The sequence below is a fragment of the Protopterus annectens genome, chromosome 8.part0 (genome assembly GCF_019279795.1).
Source record: "Protopterus annectens isolate FY-2018-M chromosome 8.part0, PAN1.0, whole genome shotgun sequence".
NCBI lineage: Eukaryota > Metazoa > Chordata > Ceratodontiformes > Protopteridae > Protopterus > Protopterus annectens.
In genome coordinates, this window is record NC_056741.1 from 576480349 (window position 1) to 576506907 (window position 26559).

Genomic DNA, 26559 nt, shown 5'->3' on the forward strand with positions numbered 1-26559 from the left:
GCACTTACAATACGACTGATCACATCAAGGGTTAATGTCACATCTGCAGTGATGAGCCTTGTCACTGTCACTTTTACGTCTAGATGTCAGCTGAACTTCTAAAAAACATCAATCCACACACTTTACTTACCTCAACTTGTTATTCAGATCAGAATCACAGTACCAGATATGTATAATTTTCTGACTGATGTAATATTCCAGCATGTAGATCAGAAATGTACACATACCCTAGAATGATAATGTAAAATGCAATCTAACAACCTGGGGATCTTTGGAAGATTTTCTTGCTTTTCAGATATACAACCTGGTAGGAATGAAAAGATCACATGAACTGCTCAGTGTTACTGGTTTAAGGGTTACTAGAATACTAAACTACTGCAAAAGTCTAACATTAAAACTAACTGTGCTTAACATTAAATTAAAAGAAAATGTAGTGCAAAAACAATCAAGTTTTAAAAACCTACAAAATTATAATTTTAAGTAGTGCTTCTATGCATCTGTTTTCTGCATGTGACATAACAGAATTTTGATAAAGTCTCTTATCCTGTCAAAGGGAGGTAAATCTTTTTATTTTAATGAATGTTCACATTTTATGCCACTTTTCTGCAATGTGTTTAGCAGCTATGACTGTTAGAAGTTTCTATATTTAATGGAAGTATTCGCTTCTAGTGCAAGACAAACAAATCTGGACAAAAAGTTCTCTGCAGTTATATGTACAGAACTTATAAGAGTGACTATGTGCCACTAATCCAGAACACATAGACAATAACTTCTGAAGCTGCCAGGTCTGAAAAAAGACAGCGATCCACCACAAATATTCTTCAGCAACTCGATCATCAATGTCCAGACATGGATAGCATTAGTAGGCCACCATACATTTTCTGACCAGCTGCTTGAGTTAATCGCTGGATGTGCTCCTTATTGATGGGCATGTAAAAATGCTTTCTTCTTTCGAAATCCAGTTAAGTATAAAAAGTGTGTGCTGGGGCTTCCTATGTAAAATCCATACCTATATAAATACAATTGAATGTACATACATAAAATATATACACACAGATTCTTGGAAGTTTCAGCAGCTCATAATCTGAGTTAAAAGCAATGAAGCCCCAGCTTGGAAGTATTAGTTAAAATGTACAAAGGGGCTCTCTCAAGTCATTCGATATTTCCGAAGACAAGAAGTCCTCTTTTCAACTTCAGTCTGTAGGCTGTCAGCTTACATTACACATTCATCTCAACATGATTTGAAGTCTGGAAGGCCTTCTTGCCAGGGGGAGGTGGTGGTGCAGGCCTGTGGAACATAAGAAGAAGCATTTTGATTTAAGTCATATTATCTGAGTATGCGATAGCTAAACAGACAGATCTGTTGGATGTTTCAAGAGATGTGTACTACTTTATTATTTTAATGAAGATTAGTTAGTTAACTCTGTCTTGTAATTATTATATTTATTGGTCAGAACATTTCCTTTGCCATCAAGCTCCACATTAGCGCCAAGCTAGCCTGCTGGTGTCAAACACAGAATGACAATAACCAAACTACACTTACTTAAAGGTATAAAAACCTAATTTTTTGGGTAAAAGCTACACCTGTACAGGAAATTATACTGACACACACACAGGTAAGAATATCAAATGTACAGCATAACATCAAGTGATGCCTGATGGTAAGAGCGTTTATATTACCCTATCGTAAGATTTAAATAGCGAATGCCATTTCATTGTACCTAAAATGTCTAAACCACAAAATATCGAACATACAGAACAGCACATTTTTTCCCAGGGAAAAAATTCACTGTTCCGAAACAAAAACACAGAACACAAGCACACCAAAATAAATAAACCACACACATACACTTAACAAAACCATAATTGTAACCCTACTACCTAACCACTCACCTTAACCCAACCCTAAAGTCCCTAACTACCACACACTCACCTTACCCATTCCCTAACCCTAAAGCCCCTAACTACCGCAAACTCACCTTACCCGCTCCCTAACCCTAATGTCCCTAACTATCGCACACTCACCTTATGCCGATCCGTTCCCACACTTGCCTTACCCCGGTCCGTAACCTCCGTTTGCATACTTACCTTACCCCGGTCCGTAACCTTCCCACCACAGTAGAGTAAATAGCGAAGCCATGGAACGGACAACTGAAATCTTACCCTAGGTAAGATTTGTAAGTTCCGTGGTTCGTTATTTTGAGTTTTTGACAAAAACGGGTAGATATTATAGCATTCAAAGTTTAAAAACTTCGATACTATAATATAGACCCTGGTAAGACAGTTTCTGGAACATCTTGACATAAACACAACTAAAATATAACAACTTTCATTTAATTTTTCCTTTCATTTTTTGTTAAACTCAATTTTTTGAAAGTATAGCTGTATAAGATCTTACCATAACATCAGATGTCCTTCTCTTCACTGCTGCAGTATTCCTTACATTAGGGAGCTCCTGCCAAAGACAGCCCAACATCCGTCCAGTATACCAAAGCCTTTTAGTACTTACAAATGTCGTATATCACATATATGGTCCTGGCGCAAGGCACAGGGGAAAAAGCTGATGCATGGACATCCATACTCAGAGCTAGAGAAGCCCCAAAAGAAATAGACTGTCCCTAGGGACAAGGAGAAACTTGCATCTAGAAAGAGAAAAAAAGGAAAAGAGCCCCTCAGCCAGGACAAAAGAAAACAAGCATATCATTGCTGGAGCCTTCCTGTGTCCTGACAGAGTGCTCTTCAAACTATCTGGAGATATACAAAGAGGAGTATATTTTTCTGGCACTTCAGAGTTGTGTACTGGTAATTGTTGTTTGACTAATTTTATATCATTGCTGGCTGACTTCAGAGTTGTGCACTGTTATTTTTGCTTCACTGTATAGTTTTTCAGATCTCTGCTGAAGGTGTTGGTTTTCCCATACTCACCATTCCTGTGTTTTTGTTTAAATTTGGAGGCTTTTGCAGTTGACCGCCCCCACTGTAGATCTGATCTGGGACACTCCCCCCGGTCCCATCTCTTTACCTCATTCTACCTAATAGACTCCTTCTGCACTTGTTTTTAGTCATTTTTAATTTAATTGCATTTTTTAAACTGTTTGGCACTGCTACATACTCAAGTGTGCTAGCTTGCACTGCATTTGAATTGTTTTGACTGCTGTTTTAGCTACTCTTCTGTATATATATATATATATATATATATATATATATATATATATATATATATATATATATATACACAAAAAAAAAACCTTTCCTGTAAGTAGTGTAGTCCAGATTCAGATTTGCTATATCCAGGACTGTATGTAAGCTTCTGAGCCCCCCAAACTTTCTGTGTTGTAGGGAAGCCGTCTAGCTTATCAGTGGGAGTGGTAAGCACTAGGTAACCTATCTACCACATAAAGAGTGGTTCTGGCCCAGAAATTGTAGTTACTGGCCGTGTGGGCAGTTTTTCCATCTCTCTCAACTTTCTGATTTAAAAGCCCATATTTGCACTTGTTCCCCCACCCTTTCCTGTAACTAGTTTAGTCCAGATACAGATTCTTAGTTTTAGCACTTGAATTTGCTTATTCGTGATCAGCACTTGTTCAGAACTTGTAAGCCCTAAATAACCTACTAATTACTACAGCACTCAACCTTCCTCATTACCTAGAGGAAAACAGTTTTGGTACTTACTTTCCTCACTTGCTTAGAGAAAAACAGCTCTTGTACTCACTTTCCTCACTTATCTAGAGGAAAATATTTTTTTATTCAGGCATGTCCAAGGGTCAGCTCCCAGTGTTCTCTCCTGTCTATCTGCTGAATCTGGGCATCTTGGGGCAATGTAGAAATTGCCTCATGTACACAGACAACCCTCTCCTCCTAACACCCAATACTACAACCTGTGAGAAATGCACTTATCTAGCCAAACTGGAGGTAAAGCTCTCTCCAAACAAGACTTAACATGACAGTCAAGAGGAGAAGGTAAACACTTGCACCACACCACACTCATCACATAGTCTCACTAAATCTACACCACCAAAATTCACACATAGAAACACAAAAACATTTGCAGAGGCTCTCAATAATAATCTGCTCAAGCAACAGAGACCTCTAAAGCAGAAATGCAAGCAACCTCCACCCCCCCAACACAACCCAAATGACACATAGCCCGCAGACTCAGTGTGCCACTCAACCACAGCCAATAAGGCAAAACAACATACCCAACACACTAGTCATAGGTGACTCTATAGTCTGGCACACTGATGTCCCACTGACTAGGCTAAACAAGGAGAAGGTTACTGTCAGCTGCCTGTCGGGTGCCAGGATCCGCCACATAACCTACGCACTCAGGTCACTCCACAACAAGTACAAATATGACTCTGTCATTGTCCATGTTGGTGTGAACAACCTGTGACGTACCTCCCTGGACTACATGAAAAGAGACATGGAAGAGCTCTCCGATCTTGTAGCCCAGGCAGGTATGACCCTAGCCCTGAGTAGCATTCTGCCATCACCCAGAATGACGCCGCAGTACAAGGACAAAATGACTGACTTCAACAATTGGCTAAGCTTCTGGTGCCATTCTAAAGGGATCCAGTATCTGTCTGCCTGGGATGACATGGTCGACAGACCACAATGCTTTGCCAGAGATGGCCTGCACCTGACTCCCCTGGGATTCCAGATACTGGCTAAGGTTCTTGCCGCCCCTATAGTGCCTTTTTTAGGCAAGGTTCAAATGACAAATTCACCACCGTAACAGGAACAGGCAAGCAAAAACTGAGGGTGATGCTACTCAATGCTAGAAGTCTAAATCTCAAAATGCACTCACTCGAGGCACTCCTTAAAATGGAGAACATTGATATCTGTGCAGTGACTGAGACCTGATTCAAGCCTCTAGAGTGCACCCCTGCACTACCAGGCTATAACTCATACCACACGTTTTGGCCACGTAACCTGGACCAGAACACCAAAGGCGGAGGTGTGCCCATATTCATTAAGGATATCCACACCTCCAGGCTAGTTGCTCAGCATAATGCAGCCGAGGTTATCCAAGTGCAACTAACTCTGGGCAAAACTGCAATCCAAATTGTAGCTTGCTACAGGTCGCTCACCATGCCCCAGGATTCACACTCCTCTTTTCTTGATGTACTGGAAAATATTAGGGTTCAACCAAACACCCTAATAATGGGCGATTTCAACTACCCCACCATTAACTGGGAAAACTACTCATGTACCAACTCCTTCGCTCAACGCTTTCTGGAATTCATAAACTCCAATGCCCTGGATCAACTTATCCACACCCCCACCAGGGGCAACAACATCCTATATCTAATCATTACCAACATGAGTGACCGGTGTTCCACACCTGAAGTCAACGCCTTATTGGTCCGATCCGACCATATGCTAATTACCCTAGATATCCACATCCTGCCCCCACCCCCCATTAAGGAAACCATGGTAAAAAAATTCTCCAAAGCCAACTACATGCTCCTTAAGACAGAAGTGGTGAACTTCATGACAACCATACAGATGGACAATACAGTTACGACTACTGAATCCTACACAATTGCACTTTATAAGCACTTACATGAGTGCATGGATCGTGCTATCCTAAACAGAACCAAGACGCTATCCTCCAAAAAAAGGAAGCCAGTCTGGTGGTCCCATGCCATAAACAAACTGTACAACAGAAGGAAGAAACTGTTGCAAAAGAGAGTAAAATCCCATGAGTGCAGGAGCTCCCTGGTCAGCCTCAGTAAGAAGCTGCGATCCCTGATAAAATCCTCCAAAGCTAGTTACGAAAACAAAATCGCCAATGATCCTAAAGACAACCACAAAGCATTCTATAGCTATGTCAAGAATCTCAATGGCAACACTCAGATCTGCTCTGAGGTACAGCACAATGGCACTAAATATACAGACCCAACTGATACTGCTAACATCCTGGCAGATAGGTTCAGTGCTGACTTTACCCCCCTCTCACCCCCTAAAGAGACCATCTCTATACCGAAAGAATGCAAAGTTCCTGTAATCAGGGCTGCACAGGTAAAAACCACACTCTCCAAAGCCAAGAACACAACATCCATGGGACCTGACAATATCCCAGGCTGCGTTCTACACGAACTACAGAACGAACTGGCACCCCACCTAAGTACCATGTTCAATCATAGTCTCACCTCAGGCTTTGTGCCTGCTGAATGGCACACAGCATTGGTTATCCCACTCCACAAGGGGGGAGCCACCACAGACCCTGGGAACTACCGTCCCATTAGCCTGACAAGCCTGGTCTGCAAGGCCATGGAACGTATCATCATGAAACTTATAAACAAAGACATTGGTAATCTCCAAACTCTGGACCACACCCAGTTTGGGTTTGTAAAAGGCAGATCATGTCTCCTAAACCTGACAGACTTCTTTGAAGCAGTCACCAAAGCCGTAGACAAGGGTAAGGTGGTTCACACAGCCTATCTAGATCTTGCCAAGGCTTTTGACACCATCCCCCACTCTGGAATTATAGATAAACTCACTAAACTAGGTATAAATCCCTATGTCACAAGATGGGTTGCCAACTGGCTCACTGACGGAACCCACACTATGAAAGTAGCAGACTCCAAATCCGACTTCAAACCAGTGACAAGTAGAGTACCACAGGGTTCAGTCCTGGGTCCTCTCCTGTTTGGTATCTACGTCTCTGAAGTACAGGCTAACACAGAAGGTCTTTGGCTAACGAAGTTTGCAGATGACTGCAAACTAGGAGCCATAATCGAAACTCCTAACGATGTGGACATCCTACAAAAGGGCCTCACTGAGACAGATGCCTGGTGTCAAAGCCATGGCCTTAAGCTCAATGCCAAAAAGTGCATTGTCATCCCCTTTGGTAAAAACTCTGTACCCACAAACTAAACATAGGCGGTAGTATACTTAACACTGAAAGTGTGATAACAGACCTTGGGACACAGGTGGACAGTAGTCTATCCTTTGATAATCACATCGCCACAGTTGTCAGGAAATCCTTCTACGTGGCACACCTCATCACAAAAGGTTTCTCATCCAGAAAAAAAGAGGTCATTGTTCCCCTCTACTCATCACTCATTAGACCCGTTAAAGAGTACAACGCCCCTTTTGGTATGTACCTCACAAGACCTCTACAACAACTGGAAAGGCCGCAGAAATACCTCACAAACAGGATTACCGGCCTCAGATTGCCCTATGCAGACCGTCTCAAAAAACACCAGCTTTACTCCGTCGCATATCGCCTAGTCAGAGGTGATCTCTGCCTAACATACAAAGCTATGTAAAACCCAGAGCTGTTGGACATGCTCCACTTAAAGAAATCCCAATCCCTCCGAGCTACATGCTCTAGGGACCTAAACCTTGTCACCACAATAAACAGAACATGCCGGAGGGATAGAGTCCTGTCCCAGAGACTTCCCATACTCTGGAATAAACTACCTATCTATATCAAACAAAGCTCCTCATTAGCACTCCAAGAAAAATCTTGATGATTGGATGGGAAATAGGAAATTCACCCCGGGGATCACCTCTGTGGCTCTGCTCGACAGTGGCACAGGAAAATAATTTTCTTGGGTGGCAAAAGCCAGGGTACCTTTTTGGCTGGGCTTGTATATGCCCCAGGGCCGATAGCCTAGTACCTACCTATGAACCTATGAAGTCTAGAACAGCAAGGGTAGGAAGGAGGAAGCGAATACTGCAACAGTGAAGAGAAGGACATCTACTGTTATGGTAAGATCTTATACAACTGTACTACAGCCTTCCATACCACTGTTGCAGTATTCCTTACGTTAGGGAGTGTATGAAAGCCCAAAAGGAAACCTGGAAGGAGGACGGTACAGAACAGCCCTCCAAAAACCCATGTAGGATAGTCATGGCAAATAACATGCAGCTTATAATGTTCAGTGAAACTATGAACACAGGACCAGGCAGCAGCCTCAGGGATGGAATTGGTATCCAGTCCCTTGAAAAAACGCACCAGAGTAGGCAACCGCCCTGGTATAGTCAGCCTTTATTTTTGCAGAAAGACATTTACCATGAAAAAAATAACAAAAAGAAATGGCCTTAGAAATCCAGAAAAATGTTTGGTTAGAAACAGCTAAATCCACAGACCTGGGATGAAAGGAAAAAAAGATGCTCAGGTTTGAAAATATCATTGACTCAGGCTCCTTTTGAGCCTGCTGCTTCATGTGTAAATATGCCTCTCACCAGGCTGGATAAGGAAAAAGTCACGGTTAGTTGTCTGTCAGGTGCTAAAATCCGCCATATCACACATGCACTCAAGTCTCTCAACAACAGGTACTGTTATGACTCTGTCATAGTCCATGTTGGGGTGAACAACTTGAGATGTCCCTCCCTGGACTATATGAAGAGAGACATGATTGAGCTCGTTGAATATATACCCCAGGCAGGTATGTCCCTAGTCTTAAGCAGTATTCTACTGTCACCCGGAATGATGCCTCAATGCAAACAGAAAATGATCGACTTTAACAATTGGCTTGGTTTCTGGTGTCATTCCAGGGGGATCCGGTACCTGACAGCCTGGGAAGATATGATCGACAGACCACGATGCTTTGCTAGAGATGGTCTGCATCTGTCTCACTTGGGCTTCAGGCTTCTGGCAAAGGCCCTTGCCTCCCCCATAGTGCCTTTTTTAGGAAAAGTCCTGAGGTCGATAAAACCAACATAAACATTTCAACAAAACACAAATTAAAGGTTATGCTGCTAAACGTTAGGAATCTAAACATGAAACTGTACTCATTGCAAGCATTCTTAATCCTGGAAGATGCTGACATTTGCGCAGTCACAGAAACCTGGTTTAAAGCTGCGGACAGCACCCCAGCCTTACCTGGTTACTCATTCTATCATACATTCACACCCAAACTGTGGGCAGCAAAGCCAAAGGAGGTGGAGTTTCAATGCATATTAAAGACATACACACCTCCAGGCTGGTCAAACAGTATGACGGACAGGAGACACTCCAGGTGCACTTAACCATTGACAAGACCGCTATTCAAATCATAGCTAGCTACAGGCCCCCAAATTTCACCCAGGATGTCCACTCCACCTATCTGGACCCTCTTTGAATCTATCAAGATTCAACCCTTGATCCTGATCCTGGGCGACTTTACCCAACCATAGACTGAAAAATCTACTTATGCCAGAATGCAAATGCCCAGAGATTCCTTGATTTATCAATGCAAATGCCTTGGAGCAGCTAGTAGATACCCCCACAAGAGGTGATAACACCTTGGACTTGGAATTATCCAACATGAGTAACCAATGCAGCACCCCTACAGTATCATCCTCCCAGGCAAGATCCACCCATAAAGCGGTCACTTTTGAAGTCAGCATCTCCCCTGACCCCCCCACCTCTAGCTTGGGTCAAACAAAAAAACTTCCCCCTTTATTTTGAGGAGTGGGGAAAAAGGTTGGCAAGTGGATAGTTGATTTAAAGCCACTTTGGAAACCACCTTAGGCATGAAGGTAGGATTAGTCCTCAAAGATACCCTGTCTTGATGAAAAATAATATAAGGTTCCACAGTCATAAGAGCTTGTAACTCTGAAACTCTCCTGGCAGAGGTTAGGGCTAACAAGATAGCTGTCTTCCAAGATAAAAACTTGATGTCAGAAGAAGCAGCAAGCTCAAAAGGAGGCAAGGTTAGTTTTTCCAAAACATAGTTGAGATCCCAAGCAGGAATGGGAGGAGATCTAGGAGGTCTTAAGTTCTTAGCTCCTCTGAGAAACTGTCTCATGAGCTGGTGGGAAAAGATGGGAGGGTCTATTATAATGAGCAGAAATAGCAGAGGCATGTATCTTAATGGAAGAGAAAGAGAGACCCTTATGTAAGAGATCTGTCAAGTAAAGTAAAATTAAAGTAATGTTAGGAAGAAGAGGATCAGAATCCTGAGCCTGCATCCAGGAACAAAATCTTTTCCATTTTCCTGCATAAGATTTTCTAGTGCCAGGACGTCTGGCTTCTAAAATGACATCCATAACCTGCTTGGGTAGGAAAGAAGAAATCAAAGGCCCTGGATTAACCAAGCCGCCAGGCAGAGAGTTCTGACACGAGAGTGTAAAACCTGACCCTGATGTTGGGACAGAAGGTTCGGAGACTGAGGTAAAACCCAAGGGGGGTCCACGCATAGTTTTTTAAAGTTGGATACCAAAACTGCAGAGGCCAATTTGGAGCCAGCAAGATTATCATCTTGGGCTTGTCCTGTTTTATCTTCAATAAGACCCGTGGAAGAAGAGGAAGAAGCGGAAAGGCATATCCCGAGAGGTTCCTCCAACTGAATGACAGGACATCCACTTTCCAAGCTTCTCTGTGGAAAGTCCTGGTGCAAAAATTCTGTAGTTGATGATTGAGATGGGATGCAAAGAGGTCTATGTGAGGACATCCCCAGACTGCTGTTATCATCCTGAATATTTTGGTGTCCAGCATCCATTCGTGTGGATCCGAAAGGTTTCTGCTCAGACTGTCTGCCGGGAAGTTTTGTTTCCCTGGTAAAAACTGAGCTTGAATATCCAGATTGCAAGCTAGAGCTGTGTTCCATAGATCCATGGCTAGTCTGCAAAGGGGGTAGGAATGAGATCCCCCTTGCTTGTTTATGTACCACATAACTGTGGTGTTGTCTGTCCGTATTAGTAGTTGTCCTGGTTGTAAAAGATTCCTGAAGGCCAATAGAGCTTTCTGAATGGCTAACATTTCCTTTAAATTGATATGCAGGTGCTTCTGATCCTTTGCCCAAAGGCCCTGCAGACAGTTGTCCTGAAAATGGGCTCCCCAAGCATAATCCGAGGCGTCCATAGTTAGAATCTGAGTGGCAGGAGGCAGACGGAAAGGTTTCCCTTTGTTTAGAGCACATGCCCTGGGCCACCAAAGAAATTCCTTTTGAAGGCAAGGAAGGATGGAGATCAGTATGTCTAAATTGTGGCAATGCTGAGACCATACACTTTTTAGGTACCACTGTATTTTCCTCATGTGTAGTCTTGCATATGGTACGAGAAGGATGCAGGAGGCCATGTAACCCAAAGCCTGCAGGAATTTCCTTGCAGATAGTTGAGTTAAAGTTGCCAAGATTTTAAAAGTTGAAGCCAGCTGTAATTGTTTTTCGGATGTCAGAAATGCCATCTGGGTTGTGGTGTTTAGAAGAGCACCCAGAAAAGTTATCTGTTGTGATGGTGTCAAATTTGAGTTTTTTATGTTTACAGAGAATCCCAGGAACTTGAGGAGGTTCTGTACAAATTCTAGATGCTGGAGTAAGACATCCTTGCTGTCTGCCTGAATTAGACAATCGTCCAGATAAGGGTAAATTTGAATTCCCTTGAGTCTGCAGTAAGCTACTACTGGAGCCAGGCATTTGGTGAAGACCCTGGGCATTGTAGACAATCCAAAGGGCAGCAGAGAATTGAAAGTGCCTCGATCCGCCTTGAACCTGAGGTATTTTCTGCGATCCTGCCTGATGGGAATGTGTAAATATGCCTCCTTTAAATCCAAAGTTACCATCCATGCATCTTTGGACAGCATTGGAAGTAGCTGCTGTAGAGTAAGCATCTTGAATTTTGGAATCTCTAGAAAGGTGTTCAAGACCGACAGATCCAGAATGGGTCTCCATGAGTTTTGCTTCCTTGGGACTAGAAAGAGCCTTGAGTAAAAACCTTTTCCCATCTCTGAAAGTGGAACCAGTTCTATGGCATTCATAGCCAAAAGAGCTTCCACCTGGTTTAAGGCCTCCACCCATTGATGTTTTGGAAGGTCTGGCCATCCGCTTGGCCTTGGCAAGGTATGAAAATGGAATTTATAACCTCTTAAAACCACATCCAAAACCCACTTGTATTGGGTTATTTGAGTCCAATTTTGATAAAAAAGAGAGAGTTTTCCTCAGAGAGGGGCTTCCAGGCAAGAAGTTCCTGTAGCCCAACAGAGGGAGTCATTGAGTTTGTTTTCTTTGAGTTTGTGACCTGTCCTCTCCTCCCCTAGGGGTGGAAGCAGTCCACTGTCTTGGTCTATAAGAAGCTTGTGTTTGAGGCCTTCCTCTGGAGCATCTATATCTACCCCTCTGAGGCCTGTCTGAAGTGGGAAAGGACCAATTTTTTGAAGGCCAATTCCTGTTAAATCTAGGTGGCTGTACTTGTAAAAAATCTTTAACTGTTTGCATGGATTTCGCCTTATCCTCCATCTTTTTAATCACCTCTTCAGCTTTTGATCCAAACAAAACATTATGCTGAACAAGAGCATCCAATAATTTAGCCTTTACTTGTTCAGGCAAAGTTTGTTCCTTTAGCCATGCATGCCTTCTAATGACTGTGCCAGAGGCCGCAGCCCTACAAGAAGCCTCCAAGGCATCAAATCCACAGTGTAAACCATGCTTCCCAACTTGTTCAGTGGCATGCAGTAAGTCATGTAATTCCTTATCATCTGCACAGGCAGAAATGGAAGTAAGCTTTTGTTTTAAAACAGACAAGAGAAATTGCTGGTATTTCAGCATATGAAACTGACAGTTTAAAGCCCTAATGGACAAAGTAGCAGAAGTGTACACCTTTTTGCCCCATCTTTCTAAGGATCAAGAATCATTTTCAGTACGAATGGGATTTTTGGCAGAAGCAGCCTTAACTCCCTTAGGACCCTGAGAAATGGTTTCAGGGTCAGCAGAAGGGTTCTTGTATAAAAACTGGTGGGAATCAGGAACCCTGTAATATCTATCAGGCTTAACAGGAGCAGGAGGAAGAGAGTCAGGGGTTAAATTAGCCTCCGAAAAGGCATCATCCACAATATCCAAAACAGGAGGAATAGCCAGGGGTCTATGTTGGGGAAGAAGAAGAAAATCCCTCAGACTTTTCTTAGATTCCGAATACTCCTGTCCTTCCCAGTGGAAATGTTCCCTCATTTCATGCAAAGTTTCCCCAAAAGAGAAATCCGCAGGGGGAGAAGCTGAAGGAATGGATTCCTCAGCATCAGAATCCTCATAATGAGGGAAAGAATATTCCTGGTCAGAAGAAGAAACTGAAGAAACAGAAGCCTGATCAGAGGAATCATAATAAATATCCTGCCTTGGCTTTTTATCTGGAGGGGGATGTGAACCCCTAATCATAGTAAGTAAATCCTCCGCCATCTTGAGTAACTGTTTCTGTGACTTGGGAGCCGGTTCAGAAGAGGCCTGTGTTGCAGTCTATGATTTAGAAGGAGTCTTTGCCTTTGTCTTTGGCTTTGCCTTTATTAGAAGCTGAGTAGTCCTGAAAACCCCTTTGGAAGCCGGTACCTGCACAGCGGCTCCGGACCCATCCAAAGGAGCATTGTCCGAAAGTCCTGCAATAGAAATATTTAAAGGCCTGGTTGGCTCCTCATGAGAGTCCGTTTCGGCCATCGGTTCTGACATGGCCGACGACAGGGGCTGCAAAAGCACCTCACTGACGATGGCCGAACCTGAAGCTGGCTCCGCTTGTGCGCTATCATCAGATTTGGACCTCGGAGGCCTGTCTTTATCCTTGCGACGTTTGTGAACTCCGGTAGCCGGAACCGTATCCGACGACATTTTGTAGTTAAAGCGCCTACCGAAGTAATGAAAAGCAAAATCGTACCTTCGCTTAATTGTACGTTGATTGAATCTAGCACAAAACCGACAACTAGCTACATCGTGGTCAGGGCCTAAGCAAGGAATACAGTAAGAATGAAAATCCTTATGAGGTATTTGCTTCCCACATGAAATACAATTATTAACTTTTTCTGACATCGGAGTGGAGCAAGAAAAAAGTTTCCCCGACGAGGTACTTAGCTTTGAGTGGAGAAGAAAATCTTCGGACTGAAGTTTATCAGAAAAAGTCGTCAGGAGTCAGCCGACCGGCACTTGCGAACTGCCATCACCGCACGGCAAGAAAGACTAGAGAAGATGGCGTCGGCTGTCAGCTTTGTACTCCTGGCGCTCTGACGTCAGGGAGCATGGTTGAACAGCCGACGCCGGACCCAGACTTTGGGATTCTGGCCGACCGAGGGCTGCCTGCCGGCAGGGGAGAACCCTACAGTCATGACTGCAACAGTGAAACATGATGAACATCCTCCACAGACAGGGGATCGTGATGGTATGAGAGGTACTAGACATAAAATCTTTTCCACGTGGACAAATATAATTTCCTGGTGGTGGGCTTCCTGGCCTCCTGCAGAACCCAAAACACGTCCTCAGAAAAAAAGGTAAAAAAAGGGATCAAAACCCTATCAGACACAGAGTCAGCCAAAGGGTGGAAAAGTGAAGATGGATAAGAGATCCCTTGTCTTGTGTGAGTAGATTCACCCCATGAGGTAACTTATGGTGCATGATCCTGGCCAAGTGAGAAAGAAGGAGGAAACAATGCTGCCTGGGCCAAAAGGGAGTCACTAACAAGATTTAGGGAGAGTCCTGCCTGATCTTGTGCAAAACCCTTGGAAGCAGAGAAAGGGGAAGAAAGGCATAGAGAAATATCCCCTTCCAGGGAAAAGACAGAGTATCCACTTTTCAAGCCAGAGGACTTGGGACTCTGGAACAGAATAGAGGAAGCTGTCTGGTCAGAGGGGAGGCAAAATGATCTACCCGAGGAATACGCCACTGATGGAATATGTCCAGAAACACATGTCTGAGAAGCATCTACTTGTGAGATTGCGTGCTGGACCTGCTCAATCTGCCACTAGACTGTGTTCTAAGGGAATGTAAACTGCCTGAAGAGTCAACAGGCAGACAGCTACATCCCATCCAGATAAGGAAAGATCTGAATTCCTCTCATTCTGCAAAAAGCAATTACAGGAGTTAGATATTTGGAGAATACCCTTGGGGCAGTACAGAGGCTAAAGGGCAAACAGAGAACTGAAAATGAAAGCAAGAAACAGAGAAATGTAAAATTTCCTGAAAAGTGGAGAGGAATATGAAGGTAAGCATCCTTGAAATCCAGGGAGACCAGAAAAGCCTGGGGAGGAAGAAGGAGAAAAAAGAATCTGAAGAGCCAACATTCAAAAGGAAGGGATCTTAAGAAATGTACTGAACTGGGAGAGATCCAGATTTGATCTTCAAGTGCCCTCCTTTCTAGGAACCAGGAGCATTCTGGAATAAAACCCCCTCCCTACCTGGGTAGCATGCACAGCTTGAATGATGCCCTGATCTAATAGAGTATGAAGCACCTCTGGAAAAACAGGAAGTTGTTACTGAAGAGGGTGAGGAATGCCCAAAAAGGAAGAAAGGGATTTCCAACTCTTGAAATATCCATGACGGATAATGGACAGAACCCAAGTGTCTCTTGTCATATTTAACCAATCTGGAAGAGAGAGAGAGAGAGAAAGCTGGAGGTATAAGGGAACCTGGAGAGGAAAAGGGGAAACCGATCATCAAAAGGAACCCGGCTTACCTTAAAAAGTAGGGGGTCCGACTAGACTTAACAGGTGACCCACATCTAGAACCCCTTTCACCCTTAAGAGGGGGACAAAACTGCCTGTGAACAAAAGCAGACTTGGAGAGATAATTCGTCTGAAACTTAGGAATAGAGGAAACAAAACTATGCCTCAACTCCTACAAGGCTTTACCCTTATCCTGGAGAGACTTGAAAAGTTCTGCAGCAGCAGTACCAAAGGGAGTTTTATTATCCAAAGGACCATCCAAACATTTAGCTTTAATGTCATCAGGCAAAGAATGAAGATAAATCAGAGAGTAATGACCCATAACAGAACCAAAGGCGTCAGCCCTGGAGGAGGTTATCAGCTGCATCATACCTGCATTTGATAGAATGGGAAGCAACTTGAGAAGCTGAGTCCAACAGGGAAAGGACAGAAGCCTTTTCCTCAGAATCAGGAAAGTCAGAAACCAGTTTGGAAACCTGAGAAAGTAGGGCCAAAACATATCTAAACATATAAGTCTGGTAGTTAATGGCCCAAAATATTAAAGTGGCAGCAGTACAGACTTTTTTGCACAGCCTCTCCGTGGCTCTAATATCCTTACCCAAAGGAAGCAACTTGGTAGAGGGCAAAAGCTTAGAGACAGACACCACAGAAGGATCAGCAGGACATTTATAAAGAAATTTACAGTCTGGCACCTTGCAAAATCTGGCAGGGTTCTTGGGAGCAGGGGGCTGAGAATCAGGGGGCTACAGAAGCTGCTAAAAAGGTATCCAGGAAGGCAGCCAGGACAGGAGAAGACTTAGGAGACTCCATCTGGAGGAGCTCATAATATTTTTTTCTGAATATCAGAAGCTTGTGCATAATCCCACTTAAAAAATTCCATCATGTGGGCAACAGTATCCCCAAAGGACAGTTCTTCCAAAGGGGAATCAGGAGTAATGGAATCCTCTTCCTCTGAACCATAGTCTAAGGGGGAAGGGATCTGAGAAGAGTAAGCCAAGAAATCTTCTCCAGAATCCAGGTCCTCATCTGAAAAGACTAATTCCCTAGGACTTTTAAGAGGATTAGAGAACTTAAGAGGAATAGGGAACCAGGTCAGGGTCAGCACAGACACCCCTTTAGCAGGCTTTAAAGCCATTAAAGAATTAAATAACCCCCAAGTAAAATCCTGCCAATCACATTGGGGATCCTTAGATACAAGGGGAATATGCTTGGTTTCCTGTTTCTTTTTCTGTGGGACATCTGAAAGAAACACTCTCGGAAGGTCAGACCTGTGTTGACATTCAATAAGCATAGGTTGAATTGCCTCCCTAACTAATACCTGCTAAATCCCCTTTGGGCCTCGTTGATAATAAGCCAAGGTTCTTTCTCAACGTCAGGAGCAGACATTAGGATCCATGCTGGCCTCTGATGGGATTGCAGCAGAAGAATCTAAAACAGTCACCAGACAATTCTTTGGGCTTTCACCAACCAGAGGAGGATGGACAGCAAGCCACATCAGGCCTAAACATTTTGGCCTTTTTCTTGGCAGATGGCTGACCCTCAGGACAGGAAGAATCCACAATACCTTGAGCCATCCTGGTTTTCAAGATAAACAGACAACGGAGAGACATTACTATGTAGAGTCCAACGGACAAAAGCCTGTCAAATAAAACAGTGTATAGTCGTGGGAAGCACCCAAACAGAAAAGACACTGCTTGTGACAATCTTTATGGGTAATCTGCCTCCACACTGACATTTTCCCTTTCCAGATGACATGAACAAAACAGCACTAAAATAAAAGAGAAAATAAGAGAAGATAAAAGAAACCGCAATGGGGTACTTATCTAAACTACTGGTAACCATCAAAGCAAAAGGGCATTCACACTGACATTTAATGATGGCATCCAGACTGGCATCAAAGAAGCTCTGAGTTTGGATGTCTGTGTATCACCTTTATGCCCTACACCTTGTGCATGGAGCAACTGTGTGATGTACAACATTCATAAGTATTAAAAGGCTTTGGTATACTGGCCAGACGTTGGGCTATCCTTGGCAAGAGATCACTAAAATAAGGAATACTGCAACAGTGAAATGGAAAGGCATCATCTTTTCTATATATATATATATATATATATATATATATATATATATATATATATATATATATATATATATAATGTGTATGTGTGTGTGTTGCCATGGAAGCCTGAATGGCCGGCCAGATTACGAAAAAGACTACTTGTTGCTTTTAAAAGGTACGCCGAACATCACCCAAATGCTCTTTGCATAGCGTAGTGCATAAAGGTGACATTCAGGCCTACCATAATCAGAACTTCTTTGCCACAAGTCTGAACATATCTTTTTACCGCTGTCTGTTTGCCTGTCTCTGTTTTCTGTCAGTTGAACGCATTTTCATTTTCCACTGACTACCTACACCTGTTTGCTGATTTCTATTGCAGTTAAGTGCCCCAATGGGGATTTTGTTTTTTCTTACCTTTTTTGTGCTCCTTGGGGTTAATGTCATCTAGGAAGGGTAAATGCCAGTGTGGGAGATAGATTCCCCATAAAGACTGCCACAGTAAGTGTCTTTTTTTGTCTAGGAGCTTCTCATGACCATACGTCTTGTTCTATTTGTCAGGCATTCATTCTGAAAACCCTCCCAGGACCTTAGGATCATAGAAAGCTACTAGGCTATTGGACCTGAGGCCATAACAAGTCTAGCCAAGAATTTAGCCCATGTTCCAAAAAGTCAGCACCCTATGCCACTGTCCAGCATGGACACAGGTGGAATCCCAGGGTTGTACTTTCTGTTCCCCATCCAGTTATCCAAGTTGCACTTAAAAAGGTTTAATTAGGTATTCTGCTTTACATGGAGAGGGAGTCTGTTCCACTAAAGGGGGGTCTCTGGGACACAAATCTGTCCCACCAAGTCCTACTGATGTCACACACCAAGTTGAGGTTGTGTGTTTGGGTTACTCGAGTGGAGAATGACTTGCGGATATGCAGCAGTCTCATCAGGGTGGGGTCTGACACTGCTCTGCATGCCAGACAGAGGTCACCTCTGAGGAGTCTGTAGGAGACTGAGTACAGGGGACAGGGCTTTTAGCCTATCTGTGTAGGGTAGATGTTTGAGGCCCTGGATTCTCTGGATACAGAACATCTGTGGTCTCTCCAGCTGTTGCATGTGCTTTGTGATGTACATGCCAAAAGGGGCATTGTACTCAATAATAGTTCTTATAAGGGAAGAATACAGGGATGGTATGACCACCTTGTCGCTGGATGAGATACCCTTACTAATGAGGTGGGCCATGTAGTAGACTTTATTCACTTTCATTGTATCATGACAGCTAGCGTCTTAAGCTTCTGATTTTCCAGACTCCACAGGTAAAACTTCTGTTCTTTCCTTGATAGGGACTTCCTCTCAAATAATTTGTCATTCTCACTAAACATACAATGGAAGGAATCTCCCGCCCCGAGGGTCAGCCATTAGGGAAGAAGAAGATGAAAAAGGTACAACTGGAATCTTCCATTGTCCAGCCTCTGCTAAGTGTTTCTCTCAAAGTCATTATGAACCTAGATTCTCACCCGGCTGTGTTGTTGGAATTCTCTGCCGCGACCGTGTTTGAGGCCAGTGAAGGTCTGGCTGGAAGCATGTTCGAAGAGGCTTTTCAGGCACCCATTTCGGATGTTCAGAGGGAATCATGGCTGTTTTTTTCCGAGGGCATAGGGGAGCTCCTCAGTTTTTGTTTGATGAAGAAGTTCCTACTACGGTTCTCAACTATTGTCCTGGGTCTGGCCTTCTCAGCTTTCTGGAGGGGACATTCCATTAAAGAAGTAACAAAAAAATAAACATGTTTCTTCTGCTCCTAGGGATCCACAAAGTAAGTGGCAGGCCTTCACTCGGGGGATATTTGCTGCTTTAATGTCCTTAAAGCCTTCTCAAGGGGTTTTGGTTTCTGCTCCTCTTTAGTCCTCTACTCCCATTAAAAGGCCTAGAGAACAGGATTCTTCTGAGGATGAGTAGGATTTGGATAATGAATCCCTGACCTACTCTACTCAAATTCCTTCTCCTTTAGATTATGGGTCCGAGGAGGAGGAATCTATTAGTCCAGGTGTTCCTTTTGAGGAAATTTTCTTTGGAGGGGACACTCTCTAGGATGATGGATTTTTTTTTATAAGTGGGATTGTGCTCAGGTATGAGTTGATGCAGTTGGATGCCCCAAATACTGGTTATTCCTCCTCTTTTGGCTGCTTAGCTGGATGCTTTTTCCAATGCCTCTAATGTGCCTGATTCTTTGCCCTCGGCTCCCAAGAAGCCTAACAGGTTTTGCAGGGTGCCTGAGGATTGTTCTTTCCTATATAAATGTCCTGCTGCTGATCCCTCTTTGTCATGTCTGTATCCTCTGATAAGCTATATCAATTGCTTCGTTCACCCAGGTTATTGCCTTCTGACAAGGATAGCAGAACTATGGAAAGGGTGGGTAAGAAGGTTTACACTACTGCTACTCTAACTTTTAGGGCCATCAATTATCAGATCCATATGTCTAGGTATGTGTTAGCTCTTCTTTCTCAGGCCTGTCAACTTATTTCTGATTTTCCAGACTCCACCGGTAAAACTTCTGTTCTTTCCTTGATAGGGACTTCCTCTCAAGTAATTTGTCATTCAATTAAATGTACTTAAGATGCAGCCTCTTCTAGGGCTGCTGTTTTTGGTGCAGTGATGAGGAGGTATTCTTGGCTTAGGCTTCAATCTCCACCTGATGATATTAAAGCTAAGGTGATGGATGCTGCTTCTGGATTCTAAATTTTTGTTTGGGGAAGCTGCTCCTCGTTTAATTCCCTTCAGGACAAAGGTAAGGCCTTACAAGAGCTTAAACATGTTTGTTTCTCCTGTGCCTAACTTTCAGAGAAACTACCCTGCTAAGCCGGCCTTTGTTTGTAGGCAATCCTGCCCTTCTACTAAAGGTAGGAAGAGTAGCAAACGGGCTCCTACTGCTAAGGCTTCTCAGTTTTCAGGGACTCCAAATCTTTCCTTTATGGACAAATCAGGTGCTGCATGACTCTGTCTCTTCCCAGCTACATTCCTCTTTCTCTTTGCCTTTCCCTTTCTCTTCCTATTTGGCTTGAGATCACTCAGGACTTTTGGGTTCTGTTGATTATTCATCACGGGTACTTTATAGTGTGGCAATCCCTTCTTCCTTTTATAGGCATTCCTCAGCCTCCTCTGGAACAAATTCCCTTTCTTCCAGAGGTTCTTCAAACTCTCTTGACTCAGGGTACTATTCAAGAGGTGCCTGAGTCCCAAAGGGGGAAAGGGTTCTACTCCAGACTGTTTCTAGTGCCCAGAAAAGAGGTCACTGGGAGACCTATTCTAGACCTCTCTTATCTAAATGCTTTTCTAAAAGTGCCTTCCTTTTGGATGTTGTCCCTTCAGATTCTGTTTCCTCTCTTGCTCCCTCAGGCCTATATGGTGTCTCTGGATCTCAAGGATGCTTATTTCCATATTCCGATCCATCCTCTTTTCATGAAGTTTTTGTGGTTTTCTGTTGCTTCCTCCCATTTTCAGTTCTCTGCTTTGCTCTCTGGCCTTTCTACTGCCCCATGGGTGTTCATCAAATGCCTTGCTCCTGTGATTGCTTTTTTGCAGGTTTTGAGGAATCCAAATTTTTCCTTATTTAGACAATCTGTTGATTCAGGTGTCCTCTCCAGAGAAACACCAACAACAGGGTAGCTTAGCTTCACATTCCCTCATAATGTCAGTGAATAACAGCTGGCTCACATCCGCTAGGTTTTTTGAATTGCCAGAATCAGCCTCTCCACCCTCCAAAGACATCATATAAACATGAATATCTCATACAAATTAAAAAAAAACACCAACAACAGGGTAGAGCTGATAGGTATCCTTTCCTTCAAGATCTGGTACCTCGGCTACTTGCCTTCAACAGACAAATCATACAAAATGTAACTGTCTTAAATACATTCCAAAAAAAACATCAATCATCCAATTACATTTGATTAACAATAATTACTATCAATTGTCATTATACTAACATTTAACCCTAAACACTATTCATATTATTATTTTTTAAAAAATATTAATTTAATTTAAACTATTCATAGTATATTATTTAACCTATTCATTGTATATTACTTAGAAAGCTGTCAACATCACATTTAATTATGTTCTACTTGTAAAACTAAATTCACTTCCAAATTAAGACTCCTTGGTGAAAGTGTCAAGAATATTATGGGAGGTCGTATGAATGGTAGAAAATCTGTTTATAAGGGGAAGTTTAGCTGTTACTCATGTGCTGTAGACAAAATTCAAAACAAAAACTGTGAAACCAAAATAATACAAAACCCATGATGATATAATATACAAACCAACAATGTGCAACATCTTAATACACTAAATTCACTTCCAAATTGAGACCCCTCGGTGAAAGTGTCCTGTAGTTTAAAATTAACTCTTAACAACTTTCTAACTACATCACCCCCCCGGACTACAGGCTGGGCCTGGACAGAAAAGAAGAAACCTGAAATGTTACCATTATGCACAGTCAAAAAATGCTCAGCAACAGGACTTTTTAAAGTACCATTTTGTATATCCCTAAGATGTTCTAAAATCCTGATTTTTGCTGCTCTTTTGGTCTGCCCTACATACCATTTAGTATCAGCACAGTCACAACCAATGGCATAAACTACAGCACATGAGTAACAGCTAAACTTCCCCTTATAAACAGATTTTCTACCATTCATACGACCTCCCATAATATTTTTGACACTTTCACCAAGGAGTCTTAATTTGGAAGTGAATTTAGTTTTACAAGTAGAACATAATTAAATGTGATGTTGACAGCTTTCTAAGTAATATACAATGAATAGGTTAAATAATATTAAATAATATACTATGAATAGTTTAAATTAAATTAATATTTTTTAAAAAATAATAATATGAATAGTGTTTAGGGTTAAATGTTAGTATAATGACAATTGATAGTAATTATTGTTAATCAAATGTAATTGGATGATTGATGGTTTTTTGGAATGTATTTAAGACAGTTATATTTTGTATGATTTGTCCACTGAAGGCAAGCAGCCGAGGTACCAGATCTGTTGTTGGTGTTTTTCTGAATTTGTATGAGGTATTGGTGTTTATATGATGTCCTCTCCAGAGACCCTTTTGCGAAATCTTCATTTTGCCATCTCCCTTCTACAGAGCCTGGGGTTCACTATAAATTTCAACAAGTCTTCTCTGACTCCTTCTCAGGATCGTGTTTTTCTGGACTGCAGGATTCAGATGGTACCAATGCTTGCATCTCTGCCCCCTGAAAGGGCCTTAACTATCATTTTTTTCTTTCAAACTGTTCTTCTGGCTTCCATTACAGCCAGGGAGTTTTTCTGTGAGCTCTAAGCTTCATGGCATCCATGATTCCGATGCTCCCCCTGGCCAAACTTCACATGAGTACGTTTCAGTGGTTTCTGAATTATGTAGTTCCTCTTCTTCCTTGTCTCAGATAGGAACTTCACTGGTGGATTCAGCAGCTGTCTCTGAATCCAGGGATCTCCTTTCATCCTCCTCTTTCCTCTCAGGAATTGTTAACAGATGCTTCAGACATGGGATGAGGGGCAACATTTGGCTCCCTAAAAGTACAAGGGGTGTGGTCACCTCATCAGCAAAAGGAGCACATCAATGTCAAAGATATGAGAGCTCTTCTGCTGGCGCTTCAGGCTTTTCATCCTCTTTTCTGTCCAGGACCTCTCAGGGTATTCAGAGACGATACCACAGTGATGTGGTATATCAACAAACAGGGAGGGATGAGCTATTATCTACTTTGCTGGATGGCACTTCTATGGAATCTTGCTGTCAAATATCAAGTGACTCCTCAGGCAGTTTATATCCCCTTCCAGTCAGAATCTTGTGGCAGACACTTTGAGCAAGTCCTTAACTCAGTCCCATGAATGGATGCTACACAGGGATCTGTTCCTGGACATTATCCACCAGTGGGCTACTCCTCAAGTGGATCTTTTTGCCTTCCATCTGAACAGACAACTTCCTCTGTTTTGTGCCAGAGTCCCAGGTCCTCTGGTGTGGGAAGGTGGACGCCCTCTCATTTTCTTGGAAGGGGAAGTTTCTTTCTGCATTCTCTCCCCTTCCTCTCATTTCAAAAGTCCTGTTCAAGATTCAACAGGATGCTCCCAAAATCTTGTTGGTGACTCCCTTTGGGCAGGAACAGCATCTAGCCAGGGGCAATCATCACAAGTTACCTCACAGGGTGGATCTAATCACACAAGATAAGGGATCTTTCATCCATCCCCACCTGTCCACACTTCAACTGACACTGTGGGTGATAGGATTTCAATTCCTCACAGACACCTTTTTTACTGAGGACATGCTGCAAGTCCTGCAGCAGACCAGAAAACCTTCTACTAGGAAATTCTACTTACCCAAATGGAAGAGGTTTTCTATTTGGTGTCTCTCTCGTAACCTGGACCTACTTACTGTGGATGTCTCTTTGAGTCTCTCTTATTTGTCCTCCATTGCAATCTTCTATTCAGAAGCAAATATAACTGTGAAATCCACTCCAATTAAAGTCTACAAGACAAGCTCCACTAAAAACGGATTTAGTCAACATATATTAAAATAAAAGCAAGACAGATTAAGTGCTTTCATCTCCATTCAGGAGACTTTGTCAGAATCATCTGCCATAAAACATTTACACTTATTATAGTAGTGAGTTTCACTCCATTAATAACCCTTCATAGCCCAAAGTTGTGATATAACTGCATAAGTACTGTGAGTACCCATAAAATTCATACACAATATGGTCGTATATGTATATATACTTATATTTTGTGTATGAACAATTAACTCATACTTCCAAATAAATGCAGACCAAAAAGTTGATAAATATGTATAAATATAAATATATAAATAAATAAATATACTGACCAGGAATAAAATAGAATGGAATGCAAACAACAGTGTAGAATCTAATAATATAGTATTGTACCTCTAATTGCTCATAGGGAAAAAACTTGGGGAATCAGACTGGAAAAATCAACCAATTCCTTGAAAAAAAAAAAAACAAACAAAAAAAAAAAAAACATGTTGCACCACTTGTTAAAATTATATAATCATGCTTGTCCAGAATATAAAGTGCATATAAAAAAATTAATGTGTGTGTGTGTGTGTGTGTGTGTGTGTGTGTGTGTGTGTGTATATATATATATATATATATATATATATATATATATATATATATATACACACACACATAAAATTAATGTCTATGTTGTATAAAAACATTTTATATGCACATTACAACAGATTCATCAATAAATACAGTAATAATGTAAGTTAAATATATTTTATAGGTTAAAAAGTTGATGAGCTGTTAAAATATTCAGTATTAAAATATTCAATGTTTAGCATGGTACTAATTAAATAATATAGCAAAATCATGTTATAATGCTTACATAATAGTCCCCTAAATAACCAGTGACAATTCTATATCCTCTTGTATAATTAGGGCTTTTTGGTACCATAAATCTTAGGTGTCTATAGTGGTGTTCTTGTTTTATGAATTGTATCTCTTTGGGTCCGCTGAGAGTAATTTCAAAGCAGGGGTGATGGAGACGTGATCGTTCAGGCCAGGACTGTTGCATGCATTACTATTATGGTACCAAAGGTAGCTCTAATTATACAAGAAGATACAAAATTTACACTGGTTATTTAGGGGACTATTATATAAGCATTATAACATTATTTTACTATATTATTTAATTAGTGCCATGCTAAACATTGAATATTTTAATATTAAATATTTTAACAGCTCGTCAACTTTTTAACCTATACAATATATTTAACTTACATTATTACTGTATTTATTGATGAATCTGTTGTAATGTTGCTGTTGTTCGTCTTTCGGCTTTTTACCGGTAAGGGGTCGCCACAGCGAAACTCTGGTCCGCTAATGACTGGCAGTAGATTTTTACGAAACGCAGAGGTGCCAGCTCGACACCCAACCTTCAACAAAGGCATGCCCATTTACGCACGCACATTTTTCGAACGCTACCCAACCGCGGGGAGGACATGCAGACTCCACACAGAAGGCACTCACAAGCCAAGCCGAGAATCGAACGGGAGAACCTCTTGCTGTGAGGTAACAGCACTACCTCTGTACCACCGCGGCTTCTCTATGTACATATAAAATGTTTTTATACAACATATATATGAATTTTATATATATATATATATATATATATATATATATATATATATATATATATATATATATACACACACACACACACACACACACACATTCATTTTTTATATAAGTACTTTATATTCTGGACAAGCATGATTATATAATTTTAACAAGTTGTGCAACATGTTTTTTTTTCAAGGAATTGGTTGATTTTTCCAGTCTGATTCCCCAAGTTTTTTCCCTATGAACAATTAGAGGTACAATACTATATTATTAGATTCTACACTGTTGTTTGTATTCCATTCTATTTTATTCCTGGTCTGTGTATTTATTTATATATTTATATTTATACATATTTATCAACTTTTTGGTCTGCATTTATTCGGAAGTATGACTTAATTGTTCATACATAAAATATAAGTATATATACATATACGAACATATTGTGTATGTATTTTATGGATACTCACAGTACTTATGCAGATATAACACAACTTTGGCCTATGAAGGGTTAAATACATAGATTTTTGAATTAATTGATTGACCAATTAATGAAGCTCACTACTATAATAAGTGTAAACGTATTATGGCAGATGATTCTGACAAAGTCTCCTGAATGGAGATGAAAGCGCTTAATCTGCCTTGCTTTTATTTTAACATATGTTGGATAAATCAGTTTTTAGTGGAACTTGTTTTGTGGACATTAACTGGAGTGGATTTCACAGTTATATTTGCTTCTGAATAGAAGATTGCAATGGAGGACAGCCTTTATAGATACCTGGAGCAGCGTTTGGTATTTTCATTTTGTTTTGTGTCCTGTGCTTGTGTGGATTACTAGTTCTCTCTTATTTGTGTGAGTTGCTCAGTGCTGGTTTGGCCTACACTTCTATTAAGGCCACTTATCAGCCGTCTCTGCTTGTCTGCCTTTTTCTCCTCCTTTAGCTTCTAGATTTGAGGTTAAACAATTTCTTAAAGGCGTCCTTAACATTACACCTCCCAGGAAGCCTGTTCCTCCTC

General features: G+C 41.7%; 1 protein-coding gene across 7 annotated transcripts in view; it reads right to left on the minus strand.

Annotated features, from left to right (window-relative positions):
- Nucleotides 1–547: 547 nt before the first annotated feature.
- ADAM15 (ADAM metallopeptidase domain 15) overlaps nucleotides 548–26559 on the minus strand; it is a 1588574-nt gene continuing 1562562 nt past the window's right edge. For all 7 annotated transcript variants that reach the window (XM_044080074.1, XM_044080071.1, XM_044080076.1 and 4 more), the window contains one exon: nucleotides 548–1288. In XM_044080074.1, the coding sequence (XP_043936009.1) occupies nucleotides 1219–1288 (70 nt within the window). In that variant the 3' untranslated portion in view covers nucleotides 548–1218. The remainder of the gene's footprint in view (nucleotides 1289–26559) is intronic.